This window comes from Epinephelus fuscoguttatus, linkage group LG8 (assembly GCF_011397635.1).
Source record: "Epinephelus fuscoguttatus linkage group LG8, E.fuscoguttatus.final_Chr_v1".
NCBI classification, from domain to species: Eukaryota; Metazoa; Chordata; class Actinopteri; order Perciformes; family Serranidae; genus Epinephelus; species Epinephelus fuscoguttatus.
This window is the reverse complement of record NC_064759.1, coordinates 33328904-33347503: the sequence shown is the minus strand read 5'-3', so window position 1 is coordinate 33347503 and position 18600 is coordinate 33328904. Positions and strand designations below refer to the sequence as shown.

Genomic DNA, 18600 nt, shown 5'->3' with positions numbered 1-18600 from the left:
ACCTGATTTATTAAACACAGTTAACGGCTCATTTAACACAATTATATTTAATAGCATGGCCTCAGTGCTTTCATTAGCTTTGCTTGACTGAAAAAACACACTTGATCGTGTATTTTCAGGGAGTCTGTGTTTTGTGTTTGAGTGTTTGTGTTTTAGTTTTAAAAATGATGAACCATTTATTAATGTCACATTGAAAAGGCCTTTAAATGTGTAAAACGTGACGCACCACATGCCAGAGTCTTTGAGTCATTCACAGCTGCAATAATACTGTTATTGATCTTTATGAATCTTTAAAAGACAGTCATGCTGCTAAAGATATTTTTCTACACGGCGTGGCGCTGTGTTGTTTTTGCTCAGCTGGCTTTGTATGTTAAGCACAGCAGAAATCTGATCCTGCGTGTGCTGTGATTCAGGTGGCAGCTATTCTGCCCTGCCTCCTCTTCCTCTCCTTCCTCCTCCTCCTCCTCCTCCTTTTTACTGAACAACCTAGGTGATAATCCAGGGTGTGTTAAGGCTGCTCCTACTTTTATCAGCATTCCTTTCCCTGTGGGGTGTGGTGCTCCAGATATCGCAATAAATGCTCACACTTTTACCTGAACTGGCCATGTGAGAGTGAGGGGGGTTAAAGAGAGGGATGACTAAAATGGGAGAGGGAGATAAAGAAGAGAGGGTGAGCAAATCCCTTCTGGAGCTTTTTCATCCTCTACAATGAAAGGTGTTGTCCACCCTGCCTCTGTCTAAACCCTCGAATTTGCTCTGCGGTTCAGCACTTTCAAAAACCATAATGACATATTCTTAGAATTCCTTTGTCCTTTAATGTGTTTGCTTTTTTGGGGTCTAGAGTCCCCAGTGCTTAAATACAGGTTGTTGTAAATGGCTGCAAGCTCAACCATGTGTTTGTCAGTATTAGAAGCGTACATGCTTTATGAGCTGTATGTGGAACACAGTGTACTTTATATAGCTGTAGTCTGATGTATTGATTTTAGCGTTTGTTATTGCCAGCTCCATATTAAATGCCTATGAACGTGTTCAACAGAGTTTTTTTTCTACAGTACCTTCGCTGCAGTAAAACAAATAAACAAGTTGGTTGAAATTATGTAATAGGCAGAAATGAGGGATTAGAAATACGGATACATTTTAACTTACTTTTAGACATTTGTGTGATCTTTAAAAGCATTGATTTCTTCTTGGCACAAACAACTAATATAGCAACAGCAAAGTGTTTATGGGGGATGTGGTTTTCAGAGCCGCAAGTGCTGGTGTGGGATAGAACCGACCCATGATGTTGGTGGTCAGATTTGTTTATGGTAATTATACCAAACTATTTTCACAATGATACAGTATCTTGTTTGGTAACAAGACTGAGAGTCTGCAGGGCTCCACGCTAGAGACTCTGTGAGACTGCATTCATGCACTGCGGTGCTCTGAGCTAAATGCTAACGCTAGGAATCTGACTTACTCACTGAGAAAATATGCTGATGTTTACCATGTTTGCCTAGCATCTTATTTTAGCATGTTAGCATTTGCTAGTTACCAACAAAGTAGAGCTGACGCATGAAGGGACTTTCTTTAGTTTTGTAGGTATTAAACCAAAGTATCAGTCATATACAAGTGGTGGATTGACCAAGAAACCAGCTGACATAGAGTGGTACAGGAATGAGTCCATGCATGCATTTTAGCACTCCTGGTCCCCTCATTTTAAAGTCAGTGGGATTTTTGAATGGGTATTGGTTAAATGCCTGCAATAAAGTCTGTGGCTTATGCTAAAGAGACTTTCATGTTTTGTTCTACAGCATAAAATATCACAGCCTCGTTGTGGAGGTGACGTTAGCTTTGTGGTGTAGTTCATAATAGCATGACATTAGCTTTTTACTTCTGGCAACTGCATTTACCCTTTAAAAATATCATAAAATGTTGTTTGCCACAAAGCATGTTTTCAGCAATAATCCGAAATCCAATGGAAAAATCCCATTGGCTTTTTGAAGGGGGAACAAGGGTGACGATTAAGGCTGCATCGGTCTCCAAAAAAATGTCTTTGCTGTAGCACTCTATTTTCATCTCTAGTCACTTGCATGGCTAAAAAAAATTGCCACCCCCAAAATTACTGAAATAGACAAGTACAAACAAACAAACCTTTAGCATGGGAAGTTTAGAAAGGATTTAATAAACATGATAGATATTCTAATTACTGAAACCCAACCTTTATCTAAATATACCCAGCAAGCATTCAGCATGTAAATAGTCAGCAATGCATGTTGCATCAGCTAATGCAGTCCGTTGTATCATAGTCAACATGTCTGCTGTGTAATACAAGATGACTGTGGTAAGAGAAAACCCAACTTCCCTGTCACTTTCATCCCAAAAAAATGATCGAACTTCAACCTTGTCATTCAGAAAGAAAATCCTTTCTCCACTTATTTTCACCAAGCTCTCTCCGCTCGTATAAAAAGCCCAAAGTGTTCCATCTGGTTTTGATGAAGCCAGATGAGGGAGCAGTGTAATAAGCATGTTGAGACCTTAATGATATGTCTTCCTTTTTTTTTTTTGATGGAAAGATCTCATGACTAAGATGTTCCACACTTTCTGCATCCTCGCCTGTTCCCACTGGGGTCCCCTGTTAGTGTTTCCCATGGGGTTTAGAAATCTAGCTCTAGTAGGTGTTGGTACATGTTCCACTGCCAGAATGTCACAGAGTTTTCAGTTGCAGTCTTCTGTTGCCTCTGCATCTCAGATTACCTGGAAAACCATTAGCATTCAGTTTGATTTAATTACATTCAATTATATGCAATGATATTCTGTTTTGTTCTATTCTACACTGTAAATCATCCGTGAAAGACTTTTATAGAAAATCTTGATAGACCTTTTATGGTTGTCATTATTAAATCCTGATATGTTACAACTATTTGAATCAAATTACTGCATGTGTAGTTTCTGACTGTATCAAAGCTTTTCAATTTTTTTTTACAATAAATTCTGTATTCAGTGTGATTCCTCTCCTTTCCCTGAGTTAATTACCTACCCACATACCACTCCTTAATTCCTTAGCCTGCCTAGACATTGTATGGAACTACAAAGGTGTGTCTCCGAAATTTGCTAACGTGGCGCGAAATGAGTCAACACTCTCGCACACCCACATGGACACACTTACACTGACACATTAAGTGCCTTCATGTTCGTACAGGTTTGTGTTTAATACCCAGCATTCTGGAAGAAAAAGTGGTTTTAGATTCCTGATAAAGTGATGTCAGTCAGGGTGGGGGAATGGGATATATAACCTTACCTTAGGGATAGAGGGGCAGGATTTAGCAGAGGTAGGACATACCCTGCCCTCCAGTTTAGCTGTCAGCATGTACATAGCCGACCATTATGGAGGGACTTTGTGTAAATAAGACCCAGATTTTTTTTGATAAGCTCAGAAACTGTGTGCTGGAGTAAAAGGTTAAAGCAAGACTATGTAAGCTTTTTAAAGCACAGATATGTAGCTCTTGGTGTGGTATGACCAGTAGCGTGTGGTGGCTAACGCTAGCTAAGCAAACTTTAATATGTCACTTTGTGTAATCTGACATTACTGAATCACTGTACTGACTCTATGACTCCTTTTTACACTACTGATTGAAGCACTTATCATTATCCAGGGATTGGAACTTGTTGCCACAGGTGAGCAAAAGGCACATGAGGTTGCATAAACAGAAATATGACAGATGAATGGCCAAAAATTCCTGCTGTCATTTAGATTTATTGACAGATTGATCCACTGTTTTTTGTCTCTCATTCTGCAGATTTTTTTTTTTTTTTTTTTTTTTGTAGCCAGGGTGTAATCCTGGAAATATGCTTAGAATTTTCTATCAGGGAAACCCAGAGTAATAATATTAAATAGTGTTTGAATAATGCCTGTTTTATTGCATTTGGTGTTCTGCCTGCACCTCTGTGGAAAAAAAAAGTGTGGATAACAGGAAGTGATGCATTTGATGTTCCCTAATTTGTTAGAATTAGAGACCACAGAGCAGGAAATGTGTAGATAGGCTTAGAAACAACAGTGACTGTGACTGAAAAGCTGAAAAAAGCCAGCTAAGGTGACTAAAACTAACTGGACATATACTTGAATAAAGAACTGATTAATGCATTGCAACATTGACCTAAAGACAGATATAGGCAGATGCCAAAATAAATAAGGGTATTTTTAACACAGTCATGATGCTTTGATGCGTGTGTTGATTTCTTACAACAGTTAGTCGTTAAACACAGCATGCTCAAACACCTAGTTAAAAGCTGCTGTCTTTTCAGTAAATCAGAGATGTTCAGGGTGTGGTTAGTCATCACTGTCTGGAATCTATAGCAGCCCTTCCCAAAACTGTCACACCCCCCCATCTCTTCTCCTTTTTTTGGTCACAATGAGTAACCTCGAATGTGAGAATGTTTGAGGAATGCTGTGAATAAGTAATGATTAACCATGAGGATGTGTGTTTGTGTTTGTTTGTATGTAAGTGTGTGATTGAGAAGCTTTTTACCTTTTTAGGCTCTTGTTGGATATCTATGTTACTTTTGGGTATATTGTTCAGTAAAGTTTTATTCAGTGCAATCTTAAGTATAAAAATAAACAGCACAGTCTTTTTATGATTTTTTACGATCCCCAGTGACTCAGCTTGTGTGTGCATTTTCTTGCGCAAACGATTAAGTGATAGTACATGCAGGTTACCACACCTCGTCCTTCCCCGCCTTGGTGAAGCAAAGCAAAGAGGAAGGGGTGTGTTCAGGGCCCTGCCCACCATGTCCTCTACACACTAGCGCCACTAAATACACACTCGCTCATCACACACAAGGACAGGCCCAGACTTCATAGCCCACAGGCACCATTTGCTATGAAAGGAATAGAGTGAGCGGGAGGAAAAGAAAAAGAGAGAGAAGAGAAAAAAAACATAAGGAGGAAAAAGAAGGGCAGAGTCGAAACCCAATGAGGGAGTGAGGAGGTTGAGAGGCGAGAAGGGGAGAGAAATCATAGGTTTGTGAAGTGCTGAGTGGATTGTGGCCACAGGACTGCATACTCTGGGACCAATCGCTGGCCAGAGGGACAGATAGGAGCGAGAAAAGAAGAAGTTGCAATCGGGGGGAAACCCACCAAGGATATTTTATCATTAGGACTATTATCCCGGGTGCTGACAAACCGTGACAATGAACTCCCAGTCGCAGAGGTACAGGAATTTTTCCTCTGACAGCATGGGCAGAGAGAGGATGCCCTCAGACGAAGGCTATTACCAAGGGATGCTGAAAGCTATGGATGGGAGGAAAGGTACCAGTATGGTGGCAGTAGTGGAAAATAACTTAATTGCAAGCCTTGATCTTGATCTATTTGTTGCCATATGTGTGAGACGCCGCTGGGCAAGAATTAAGTGTTTTTCCGTGAAGGGGTGAAAAAAGAGTTTAATGTAACTTCATCATTGGGTAATGTTCAGGTTGTAGACTTCTCTGTCTGTAAGATCTGAAAGAGGTCTGTGTGGTGAGGCTTCACTGGTTAGCTTGTTGTATAATGCATGATTTTGTACATCAGTAGGCTCGTGTCAGATTCCAAAGGTGGTGGTATCCATGGTTTTGCCACAGGCATCTTTGAATTAAATTAAATAATCTGCATTAATCCCAGATTACATGTCAAATGACAGACATGCAGTTATTCTGATTGGATTGTACTGTCCAGTGTCTCACCACACTGTGACTTAAAGGAGGATACTCCCCTTTTCTAATGCATCAGCAGCTTCCTCACTTCGTATTGGTCAGCAAAGCCCATTCACAATATTGTTGTGTGGCATGCTTGTGCTTTGGGGTGAGTCACTGTAGCTACAGTCTGTTTGCATTCAGTTGTGCTGTAGCATGGATGAATATGTTTTCTTCCCTTTTTCAAGTTAGTTTTGTTCCTCTTTTTTCCCCTGAAACTCTCTAAACGTATTTTTTACAGGTCAAAATTTAAATATTACACAAACTGATTATTCAATAAATAAAGTAAAAAATAAAGTTTTATTATGCAGTGGTATACAGGGGTGGACATTATCAAAACACTTTGAATCGACCAGTGTGATTGTGTGTTTGGGTGTCTCTTGTCCCTCATGCAGCACTAGTATCAGCCTCAAGAACCACTGACCAGTGGTGGACAAAGCATTCAAGTTTTTAACTTAAGTGGAAGTTGCAGTTAAACAACAGTACTATCCCCTACATGTACCTAAAGTACTCATCATGCAGGGATGATTAACCCTAGGGTATTGTTATTAATTACATTATTGCAGTAGCGATGTACTGATGTGTAAGTATCTGGTTAAAGTGGAGCAAATTTTGATGAAACTGTTGGATCTCTTGGATCGATTTCATCTATATCATCAAGTTAATTATATGTTGCATTTAAAATGTTAATCTGCAAAGTAACTAGAAATAATAGCTGTCAAATCATGGATAAAAAAGTACCTTTCCCTCTGAAATGTAATTAAATAGAAGTATAAATCAGCCTAAAATGAAAATAAAGTACCTTAAAGTTATACTCTAGAGCAGGACTTAAGTACATGTACTTTGCTGCAGTACAGTGTTTTTGGTTGTAAACTCCACACCCCACTAAAAACCTGTTTGCGTCTCGTGACATTTGATACTTAAAGTTCTCTCAACCCCTATCCACCCACATGCACTTCACTTACAAAGAGCAGTGACTCCGCAAAGAGTTGCAGCGGTTGAAACAGGATTAGGTAACGTGGTGTGACCAGAATTCAGAGACCCAACAGGTTAAGGTGCAACTCCTTTGGGAAGCTGCTTTAATCATGAATATGTGTGTGTCACCAATCATCACGTTTCCACTTTAGGTGACTTTTGCCTCCTTGACAGGAAATAGAGCTGTGGAGGTCACATAGGTACGCCCAGGCCCCTATTGGTTTAATGATAAATGAGGAGGTTAAAGGTCTGTGGTGTGTATGTAAGGTTTCCATGGAAACACAGTTCCATAACACATTTGCAGGAGTTGTTGAGAAAGCAAGTGTAGCCTCTAGGCGCCTATTTTGTCTAATGCTGAATCACAGCCCCTTGCTTTTCATTGCTGGGTGTGGTAGCATATGGCAGAGAGTTAGATCACTCCCTTTAAACTGATAACACAAGATACTGTGTTGGGGTCCATAGTTCATTCTGGCGTGATGAGGATGGGTTATTTCCTGTGTGAGTAAAGGTCCGTCAAAAGACATGAAGTGACATTGAGTAAAGAGATTCCCAAATCTGTCTGATTGGTGCCAAAGTGCCACTGTTGCTGTGGGAAATGAAGACTGTTCAGTAAACCACAACCTTTAGATCAGGAGGGTTCAGATGACCGAAAACACACCGATGCATCCGCTGTGTTCCTGATACACTGCAAAAACTCAAAATCTTACCAAGAATATTTGTCTTATTTCTAGTCAAAATGTCTCATTTCTAGTCAAAAAAATCTCATTACACTTAAAATAAGACTCATCACCTAAAAAGTTACTTGTTTTTAGGCAATTTTCACTTGTTTCAAGTAAATTTTCACTTGAAATAAGTAGAAAAATCTGTCAGTGGAGCAAGTTTTTTTTGTTTCAAGTAAATTTTCACTTGAAATAAGTAGAAAAATCTGTCAGTGGAGCAAGTTTTTTTTTCTTATTACAAGCAAAAAAAACTTGCTCCACTGACAGATTTTTCTACTTATTTCAAGTGAAAATTTACTTGAAACAAGTGAAAATTGCCTAAAAACAAGTAACTTTTTAGGTGATGAGTCTTATTTTAAGTGTAATGAGATTTTTTTTTTACTAGAAATGAGACATTTTGACTAGAAATAAGACAAATATTCTTGGTAAGATTTTGAGTTTTTGCAGTGTAAAAGTTGCAGTGCCACACCTTGTGGTTTTACCTGGACTCCAATCGGAACGTGGGTGTTCTTAGTTTTGTTGTCTTAGTAGGTGTGTTCCTTGCCAAGATCTTGTTGTTTCTTGTTGGAAAATTGTACTCTTCAATAGTTTTGCCATGTCTTGTAGTAACCATGCAGCGTGTCTTCTCATACCACATTTGGCCTGTCCAAGAGCCTGCCCGGTCAGTGGTGTCTTAGAGACAGACATGACCTTGCAAATACAATGTTTCCGAGACAATAGGGGCGCATCTGCCGACAGTGAATGTTCTCTGATGCGGTCTGACTCAGATGCAGGCATGCACAGTCAGGCAGTTTTTCAGCCAGTGATGAATCTGTTTGTCCTACAGAAATCAAACATGTATGGTATCTTGGGGATTTCCTCGTTTCCTTTCTTGCTTCTAACTGCTATACACCCATCATTTCTATTTTTTCTTTGTTTTACTTGTCTGATGTTTAACTGTGGTTTCTTTCTTTGCAGATGAACGAGATCGAGTACAAAAAAAGACCTTCACAAAATGGGTGAACAAGCACTTGATGAAGGTAAAGACATTCACTCATTGCTCTTGTTTCTTAAGGCACATTATTGCTCACATTCCTGCTCACACATGCCCACAATTTCATGTTCCATATTCACTTTCACACGAACATGTCACGCTCGTGCAAAATAAGCGGAAGTCTACCAAAAAGTGTCCGCAAATGTCACTTTCTCTGAACCTCATGGACATGTGGTTGAATGCATTCTTACATAACAACCACAGTGGATATCAAAGGGTACAACTCCCTGCTTGTGGTCCAGGTCTGAATAATACAAGTGGCAAACAGCAGATGTTCTCTCAGTGAATCATCGTACTGATTCGCCTTCAGCCACATGATGCTGTGCTGAGTGTTTGATAACTGTTGCAACCTTTTGGTACAGGTTCCAGATTAAGAGTGAAACCCATGTACTGCAATTACAGATGCAAGTAGTTGGACTTGGTTTATATTTGTGTTGGCAAGAATTTTGATGTAGTGTTAATATTTTACACTCTGCATAATGATGGGTGATTAAAACTATAATCACAGAGATAATGTCTGCAGAATTAAGATAGGAGAGTTTATGAGATGACGTCTGTATAAATATTGGAGGACCTGATAACCTCTAACAACAAAATGCCAAATTGTTTTGACTGCAGAGTCTCATCAGATTCCCAGAATGCAATCTTATGTTATGGGTTACTGAGTGAAAGGCCATCATTGTCTCAAATGCAATCCATCCCTCACCTGTGCTTTAGAAGCAACCCTGTGGAAATTACAATATGTCCGACACCTCGCCCCCGACTCACATCACACACATTACCTAGTCCATTATTGTCTGACACTGACGGGGAGGCTTACCAGAAGTCTAGTCTGTCATCAGCTGAGAGATTGTTTACACCATCCATCAGCTCTCGTCCACTCTCGCCTACCTCACTCTCTATTTTCAAACTGTGACCTGAAAGCCCTCCAATGCATCACACAGTCAGGGAGGTAAACAGGTCAGAATGGGGGTAAAGTCAAACAGGCCATACTCTTCACTCTGGAGTTGCTCATTAGGAGTGAAAAATTAGCTCCCGTAACACAATGCTACCCCTCCCAGAGAGCAGTAAAATATCCCCGCTTGTGCCACTTTTCTTCCAGGAAACTCCCATTGGCAGCAATGCATTTACAGCCTTATGACATTAAGTGCTTCCACATTATTTGTATATTCGCTCCTCAGACACAGGGCCATTCATTTTTTTAAAACGGAACAAGAGGGAAAAAATAAGCACAAAGAGAGTGTTTTCCTTTCCATGAATGTGAACGAATTCTGCTACCACAGCATGGGAACACACTGCAGTTTGTCTTAAGTGTTCAATGTGAATTTTGGAGGGTGAGTCACAGACATCTGGACTCGCTTAGCTCCTTCTGAAAAGGCAAATTCTGGTCTCGGCCCAGAGCCCATGGTGGTTAAGGCCAACGGTAGCACATGTGCTGCGCAGACTCCAGGGTCTGCGTTCATGCCCGGCCCTACACTGACAGGCATGTACTGATGCATGTGAAGTTGCATAAGTATTAACATCGATGTGGCTGTTGTCAAAACATTGTTTAAGAATAAGCTGTATAACATAAACATGAGTGATTTTCTCAAAAGTTTAAAGATTTGCATATCAATATTCATATTAAAATGTAAATGTAAAACAGACTAAGAAAAGCATCCAATAATACAGTCACCTTATAAAAATGCCAATGAAGAAAAGGGCATGTTTGGTTAGGAAAGTGTTAACTCTGTGGCTGAAGACTGCTCCTCTAAGGTTAAACTGATGTTAAACTGATTTAATGGCTTAATGGTTGGCTTGACGAGAGCAGACTACAGCTCGGGTGCAGCAGTGAAAAGCTGCAAAGGGCCATTGAGTGGTTTCCCCTGCTCAATAAATCTTTTTATACTATGGAACGTCGCACCAGCTGCAGAACAAAAACCTGTCCCCAGCACAATCTTACAAACTACGTTTCATTGGATTTAAAAACTACAGTTGCGCGTAATGAAAGGATCACCTTGAGGTTTTGAAGGAATTGCACAAGATGATGTAAACGTTACATAAAACTCGAAGCATGTTAAGTGTTTTGTTTCCAGACAGTCGTGTGGAGAGCCGGGATGAGGGGCTGTCAGCCATGTGTGCTAATGATATTTACCTTGAGAAGTTTACAGAGCAGCTCTTTTTGACTATGAGAGGGCAATTTGTAGCATGACACTTACCTCTCAGCTGCAACAGTGTGGCAAATCACACGGAGCAGAGTCTCAAGTAATGGAGGGGTAGTGATAGATGGCTCTTGAGCACACACTGAGGACACACACTGCAAGACAATCACAAAATTAAAAATGTAATCAAAGGAAGTTAACATTTATGTTTGATTAAGATGTTTCAAGTTTTATTTAAATGCATGTAACTCAATATACAGATATTTCTATTAGAGTACACTCTGTAAGGCGATCAAACCACACAACATACCATCTTGAGGATGTTTTAAATGTGTAGACAGTGAACCCTAGTGGTCGCAGTGTTGGTTACCTTTTCTCAGATCCACTCATCTTTGCCCAGCCAGAAGGGAGGAGCATATCTAAGGTTTGGAGAACTGTGTTGAAATTCTTGCCAACATAAATGAGCCACTGTTGTAACTTGCAAGGGAAATGTACTTTCATTCCATTTGAGGGCCGAGGCCTCCTTCACCCACATGACCGAACACTCTCAGATGACACATGCACTAACTGGATTTTGTCATAGAACAAAAACTGTTTAATTATTTTGTGCTTCATCTTTTCTGTCTCATACCCCATCGTGTTAATCATCTAATTCTCCATTTAACCCAAATCATTGTTCTTCATTTCATCGTCATTCATTTCTGCTCTTCTCCCCTACTGTCCTTGTTGTTTCCACTCTTACTGTTTCTCCATTACTCATCCATCTGTTCTCATCTTTCACCCGTCCTCACCCAGCATCGGAGGCCAGAGGTAGGTACTGGCATGTCCAAGCAGGACTGCCATAAATGTGTGGTCATGGGGACTTTGCATGGAGAAAACTCCCTCACTTCTTTTTTTTTTTCAACTTCCTCCTCCTATTTAATCTTGTGTTTTTTGATATCAACACAACATCCCTCCTCACTGTCTGGTTGCAAGTCCACCACACCCCAATTTTATTAATATGAAGTTTCTTTGGGTTTTGTGTTTCAGTTGGTTTCATGGTCACCAGCACACATTTTTTTTTACCTCACTCATCGGGTTTTTATTTGGTCCCATCTATCACTTTTCAGGGATGACAGCTGACATTTGGCATTTGGAGTAGGAGTCAGGCTTGGCTGCTCACGGCTATGCATTCCTGACCTGTGTAGAATTGTACAAGTAAAAAGAACGCTCTGAGCACTGTAGAAAACTTATAGAAGATAAAATGGCTATGGAGCACTTCCATTACAGCTAAGTAGTGTTAAAAGTTGGGTAACCTTAAAGTTGGTTTTTGTCATCATATTTGACACTTCATTAGCCTCATTAGCCTTAGCACCTCACAAAAACCGCACCACATGTTGGCATTCATTTTAGTAGAGCACCTCTGAGACCTTTCTTCACATTGTAGCCATCAGCAACAGCTTTTTAAAAGAACTAGTTTGGTGATTGAATGGAAGACAATCTAAATTTAATTAAATACGAAGTCCTGATTTTGTGCTCTGCGTCAGTACTGAAACAAATGTGCCAGCTGTTACTCCTGTATACTGTATAATATGGGCTGTTTGTGTAAATCATGGTACTGCCACCTTGACATTTATTTCCCTCATGACATGCACTTTCCCTTTGTCCTGGCAGGCGCAGCGTCACGTGACAGACCTGTATGAAGATCTTCGCGATGGACATAACCTGATCTCGCTGTTGGAGGTTCTCTCTGGAGAAACGCTGGTGAGCACTGACATGATGTCTGCTTTTGACCTTGCCTAGGTGAACATATACGCCCAAGCTGTGCATCCTTTACCCCAACTAAACTCCAAACCAAAGTCGAACTCAGACTAATTACATGAGGAAGGAGTACTTATCTTGAGTCGACCTGGAATATCAACCCTGTGGCAACAAGTTGTAACCAACCTCAGCCAAGCTGTCAGTCAGAGGGCTTAACCTGAGTTGAACTTTGCTAAACAAAGACTTATTTACTGATTTACAGCTCTCGAGTCTGTGATCCCTTTCCCTTTTTTCTTGGATTTTTTTTTTTTTTTTTTTCATCAAGACGTGACTTCACATACAAGTTTCGCTCTTTACTCTTTGTTCTAAACTAAAACCTTAAGGCTTACACACCAGAGTCATTTCAAAGCCAGAGGCTGGGGACTTTATTTTACACCCTGGGGTTCCAATCTGTACAGAAGCTTCTCTGCTGCTGTAGTCCATCGCTCCCTCCACCAGCTCCAGCACTGCTCATCTTCTGAACGCCTCCATAGCCTTGACACATTAATTCCATTTTGGCCTGTGTGTGTGAACTATATTCCTATCTGATGTACTTCTTCTCTACTCCTCCTCTTCCTCGTACCCCTTCTCCTCTCCCTCTCCCCTGGTTTGCCTTCCTATAACCTTCCTCTGTGTGTGCTCGTCTTTGCCGTCTGGCCTTCGCCTCCTCTCTTTGCACTGCTCTTGCTGGGGCTAGCCAAGGGAGAGAGACGTGGCCAGGAGCTCTCGGTTGGTGAGTGGGTCGATGACTTACAGTAGACATCCTATTTTTATTATAGTTATCATTATTATTCATCCCCGCTTTTCCAGTAATTTGGCTGTGCATGGTTTCCAGACTTCCATTGCGATTCAAGGGTTGTGTTGCCTTTTTTCTTTCTCTCACTGACAGGCTTGCTTTAAGCATGTAGCTGCTGGATAAACACACATATTCAATTATCAGTCTGCAAATGCAGGATCTATTGAATAACTTGGCAGGTTTTGGTGCAAGCAATACTTTGTTTTGCAGTATTTTGATGTGTTTGTATTCATTAAGGTGCTTTTTTTTTCTTTTGTTCAGCATTACTTTATATTGTCAATATTTTTTTGATTAACATCTGAATATAAAGGTGAAATCAAACATTGTGCAACATGAGCTAACTTTAGTCTGCTATCAGGTGACTTGAATTATACAAAACTGTGCCTGAGCCAATGCTAATTCCCTGAGGTAATACGTGTTCTAAAGGGTTTATTATTTCCAATCTTTTCTCTTTGGAAAAAACTGAGCCAAAAGAAAAATATCAAAGATTCATCAGTTATTATTACCATTTTTCTTTCATCATTCCATCTGATTTTCAGTTTTCCTTCCCATTAATTTCTCTGTTTTGGTTGAATGCCTTCCCTTCTCCTTCACCATGATTATACCAAAAGCATTGTCTCTGACAGTTTATCGTCCATCATGTAACTAAACACCTCTTTATCTCTGTTCTCTCCTCCTCAGCCCAGAGAGAAAGGTCGCATGCGATTCCACAAACTGCAGAATGTACAGATAGCACTGGACTTCCTCAGACACCGGCAGGTATGACATGTAAAATGATACCTTGAAACTTGACCAAATGATGTCAATGCCTTGTTCCAAAACACTCATTGTGTTTTCATGAGATGCTTTAATTGTTAATATAATATGACTGTTTTGTTTTCTCAGGTCAAGCTGGTTAACATCAGAAACGATGACATAGCAGATGGGAACCCCAAGCTGACCCTGGGGTTAATATGGACCATCATCCTCCACTTCCAGGTCTCCTCTTCTGTCAGTGTCATGTTTCATTTATATTACCGCTCTACACCTCTCTCTCTGGGATCTGCACCTGTCAGCTGCTGTTTCCTCCCTGGAGCCAATCTGAGTGGACTCTACTCTTCAAAATTCCTCTCAAATAATTCATTTTCTTATCAAAATAGGAGACATTCTGTAGCATACTTACACTGCAGTCACGTGTTCATGAATTCATGAACAGTATAAAGAAATTAAACACCATCAGGGTGTGTAGGTATGAGTCACTCTCTCCCTGACTCCCAAGGGGAGGGTGTGTCAGGTCGAGTGTACAAACTGTTGATGTGCTACACTCCCAGCCACATCCCATACACCCTGGCCTCTTCCTGCTTTTCCTATGTATGCCAAGAGCTGCCAGGCAGAAATCCCCCGGCATCTGCCTCAAAGGCTGGGCCACACCTTCTAATATCAGATGATTTAGGTTCGGGTTGCAAAAAGCAGAAGCTTATGAGAAGTAATGGAGACATTGGTGTTGAAAGCGGTGATCTGGTGAAGGTGCCACTGTGCCCTGTAGATACACACAATGTTCCCAGAGTCTTTATGGTTTTTAAGAATAGAGAGGAAAATAGTTGGGCTGTGGTTGCTGGTGAGTCATAGATATCAAAGGGAGAGAGGAAAATTCCCCTTGTATCATGTAATGTGGTGTAAAATCTCACAATGTCATTATCCTGAATTAGTTTAACTCACAGAGAGGAGGAGATTTTGATCTGAGATTAGATAGTTACTGTGGGGCCCACATCATCAAAACAGCCAGGTGGATGGTAGACAACCATGTATACAGTCTGTATGCATTTTATTGAAGCAAGGGAGTGACTTGTCTTCATTTGTTTCCAGTTAATGATTTTTTAAAGATTATCCCTCATTTAAAAATGTTTGCAGATTTGCAGGGTAGACACAATACACATTAGTTTACAACACACACACACTCACAGACACACAATGGAAAAACCCAGTGCATATGACTCATACCCCCAAATTTCCCATATGTAAAGTTATCTGGATGCCGCTGCAGCAGCAGTGTTTCCCCAGACTAGCCCAGACAGAAATCCTGCTGCATCCTGTGAGCCAAGTGAAAAGCAGTAACACTTTAATCTACTGAACTTTTAATGTAACATGCTTATCGACAACTAGGAAACACATTAAAGGACCAGTGTGCATGATTCGGGGACAGAAATTCACAGAAATGGAATATAGTACATAATTATAACTCCATCAGTGTGTACCACCTTAAACTAAGAGTTGTTTTTGTTACCTTAGAATGAACCCTTCATATTGACATAGGGAGCGGGTCCTCCCCCACTGAGTCTGCCATGTTGCATGTTGTTTCTGTAGTAGCCCAGAGTGGACAAGCCGAACACTGTCTCTAGACAGGACCTTTTGCATTTTTGAGTTGGCTTGAATTTGCACCCGAATGCCACCATAGAATATCCTGCCTGCTTGAAAATCAAGAAGTGGAGGGCCATCAAGTTGGCTGCAATGTGTATCCTCACCACTAGATGCCACTAAATCCTGCGCACTGGTCCTTTAGGTCAAGGAACGATAAAGGGGTTAATTGGTCTCAGACTTATGATGATATTAACATTTTATTTTAAAATGAACCATGGTGTCTGGTGTCTTTTTAAATTACGTCTTTTGGTTTCCACTAATGACTAATTTCCTCCACATTTCCTCAACGTGGATTATTAACATCCACTGCACATCATCCTCCATCCTAAATCTGTATCTGTATGTTGTCTTAGATCTCAGATATTCAGATCAATGGGCAGTCAGAAGACATGACAGCCAAGGAGAAGCTGCTGCTCTGGTCCCAGAGGATGACGGACGGCTACCAGAACATCCGCTGTGATAATTTCACCACCAGTTGGAGGGACGGCAAGCTCTTCAACGCCGTCATTCACAAACACTAGTGAGTGGTCATTTATTGCTGATGAATTGTGTGATTGTAAAATGATAACTGCAATAGTATGCTAATTGTTGCATTTTTTTTTCTTTGTACATAAAAACAAAGACAGTAGTACTATATCTGCTCAACATTTATGGTTAACCGTTAAATATAAATGATTGTTAAAAAAAAAAAAAAAATGCAGGGCTTTTTATTTGCTTAAATACAACCAGAAATGCTCGGGCTTGTCATGACTCTTCACCATCCATGAATTTTATTTGAATATGGAGTACACTGGTGTATGAGTGGGACCATGGCATGCTTTCCAAAGTCAAAATACACTCTTTAACTCCAGTTTAAACCTGCTCTGTAATTAAATACGACTGAGTGTTGATAAGATATGTCTCTTCTAGTCTAAATAATTTAAGACACCATAACCATGGCGTGACTTTTTTATGTGTATTATATTTGATTTATTTTAATGGAAAGGCAGTGTGGCATAGATTTATTAATGTGAATCCTCCATATAGCTGCATTCGCAGTGCACAAATTGATTATACACTGTTGTCTGTTCAGTCAGGTTTTAAAATCTGATGTTTTTGCTTTACGCTACCCCCTAAAAATCTTTTATTTAACCTATTTTCTTCTTGCCGCACCAGACAGTAGCTCTGCTTTACTAAAATCTGTATTAATATCTCTCCATGAACATGTCAGGCCTTCAGGCAAGGAATATCACTGGCAGGCGTTGGCCATGAGTAACACAGTACCACATTAAGATGATAATTCATCTATTAAACATGATTAGCTTATTAGATTGTTGGGAACCTAGTATTAAAAAGTGATATCTCAACTGTTCTGTTGTTGAACACTAAATATGCTAATTCCCCTAAAGTTGTTGTGTGTCTTTATAGTAGAATTAGTGGTTAAGAATGGCTTTGTGTGGAGACATCCTGGGAAATGAATGTGCATTTATTTCTCAGGACGGTTTGTCAGTACAATTACCCATCCGTTGGTTTCTTTATAGGTGTTTTCATAAAGGGATTCGTACAGAGGAGTCCAGAGAGCAGAGTGGTATTAGATGAGAGAAAGTTAAATGCTGAGCATGATGTAGATCTGAAGAGCCATTATTTATTGAAAGAAAGAGATGCCTGCAGGGGCAAGTTTCCTTGAAGTTGAGCGTGTACCTTAAAGTTTTTTTCTTTCTCTCTGTCTCTTTTGGAGATACCTGAGGCTGGATTAGTGTTTGCTTTCATAATGGTCAGGGGTGTGGTGTGTGGGCGTAACTGTAACACTCTGGCTGCTGCATGAAAACTGTGGCGTTACTCCGTGCCTAGGCATAGTTGAGGGCATCTGGTGGAGAATATGGGTTCATCCAGGGAATTCAAGATTGTCGAAGGTTAATGTTGGTGTGTAAAGGGTTAAAAATTGAATTTACAAAGATTCGGTTGAGTTGAGGTTTTATGTAGCAAAGCTTGATGAAGGAGCAGTGACTTGGCTGTACCCCTAGGAGGCTTTTTCTACTAAGCAGCCCTGCAGGAGGATTAAGGGGCTCTTCACGTGATGATGGACACCTGAGAGAATGCAAAGGATGGATTTACATGCAACCATCAAAAGATTTCTTAGCATGAAGCTGTAAGGTAACCTTTTATGTGCCACTGGATCAGGCAGTGTTGAAGATGCTTAGTGTAAGGAATAAGGCTAAGAAGAAGAAGAAGGGAAGCCTCGGCTTCATTAGTGGCGTGTCAGGATCCAACAGCGATTTGGACAACCGGGTGGTGATGCTGTGCGAGGATATCCCATCAGAGGGATCCTCCTGGGACTCAGGGAGGGGCTCCAACAGCTCGGGGGCCCGCTCTAGCAGTGAGGAACTGGGCCACGGATGGAGGTCCCATAGCTTTCATGGAAGAGAGGGACAGAGCGTGAGCAGCTCCTCTCGGCCAACAAAGCAGTACTCTGTTCGAGAAATTCGCCTCGTGGAGGCTTCTCCTGTTTATGGACAGAATGGGGGGCGCTCTGTGCGCATCAGAGAACCGTATGAATCTGCTCCTTCTGTTACTTTGTGCACATTTTGTATTTGCTTGTTGATTATTACTGATTGTTTGGTAGTGCATTTAACTTCACAGTTTATGACACTATGATTTATAGTTCTGTTATAGTTAAGTATGCAGGCATGACAGATGAGATGCACTCAATCATGAAGAAGACGTGAACTTACCTTAAAATGTGTCAGCGTTGATTACGTTTAGCTGCTCTATAAATTACATTCCACCAGTACATGCTCTGACATCTGCCAGAGAAAGTCAAACACCCAGAGGACACAAAAGGCAGGTGCTGGTACAGGTCTGTTAGAAAGTGGAACAGGTGGGCTTTTTAATAACATGCAGCCATTGGCACAATCACTGCTAACATATTAAGTGAGCAGACCTGTACAGACTGCATTCATTCTGTATATCTGTTAATGTTATGGCATTTAGCCCTCCATTCCATTCCACTTCCCAAGCTTTATTTTTGATCTCTGAGGCTGAGAATACAACACAACATATGCAGGTAGTAGCCAC

The 18600-nt window shown here is 40.6% G+C and overlaps 1 protein-coding gene across 18 annotated transcripts in view; it reads left to right on the top strand.

Moving 5' to 3' along the window:
- Positions 1-18600, top strand: part of plecb (plectin b) — a 161049-nt gene that overhangs the window by 113832 nt on the left and 28617 nt on the right. For 6 of the 18 annotated variants that reach the window (XM_049584130.1, XM_049584133.1, XM_049584118.1 and 3 more), the window contains exons 2-7: positions 8358-8419; positions 11370-11384; positions 12228-12317; positions 13831-13908; positions 14035-14139; positions 15900-16066. In XM_049584130.1, the coding sequence (XP_049440087.1) occupies positions 8358-8419; positions 11370-11384; positions 12228-12317; positions 13831-13908; positions 14035-14139; positions 15900-16066 (517 nt within the window). Of the gene's footprint in view, positions 1-4852; positions 5288-8357; positions 8420-11369; positions 11385-12227; positions 12318-13830; positions 13909-14034; positions 14140-15899; positions 16067-18600 lie in introns of those variants that run through there. The other 12 variants (XM_049584131.1, XM_049584134.1, XM_049584120.1 and 9 more) reach the window with 7 other exon arrangements.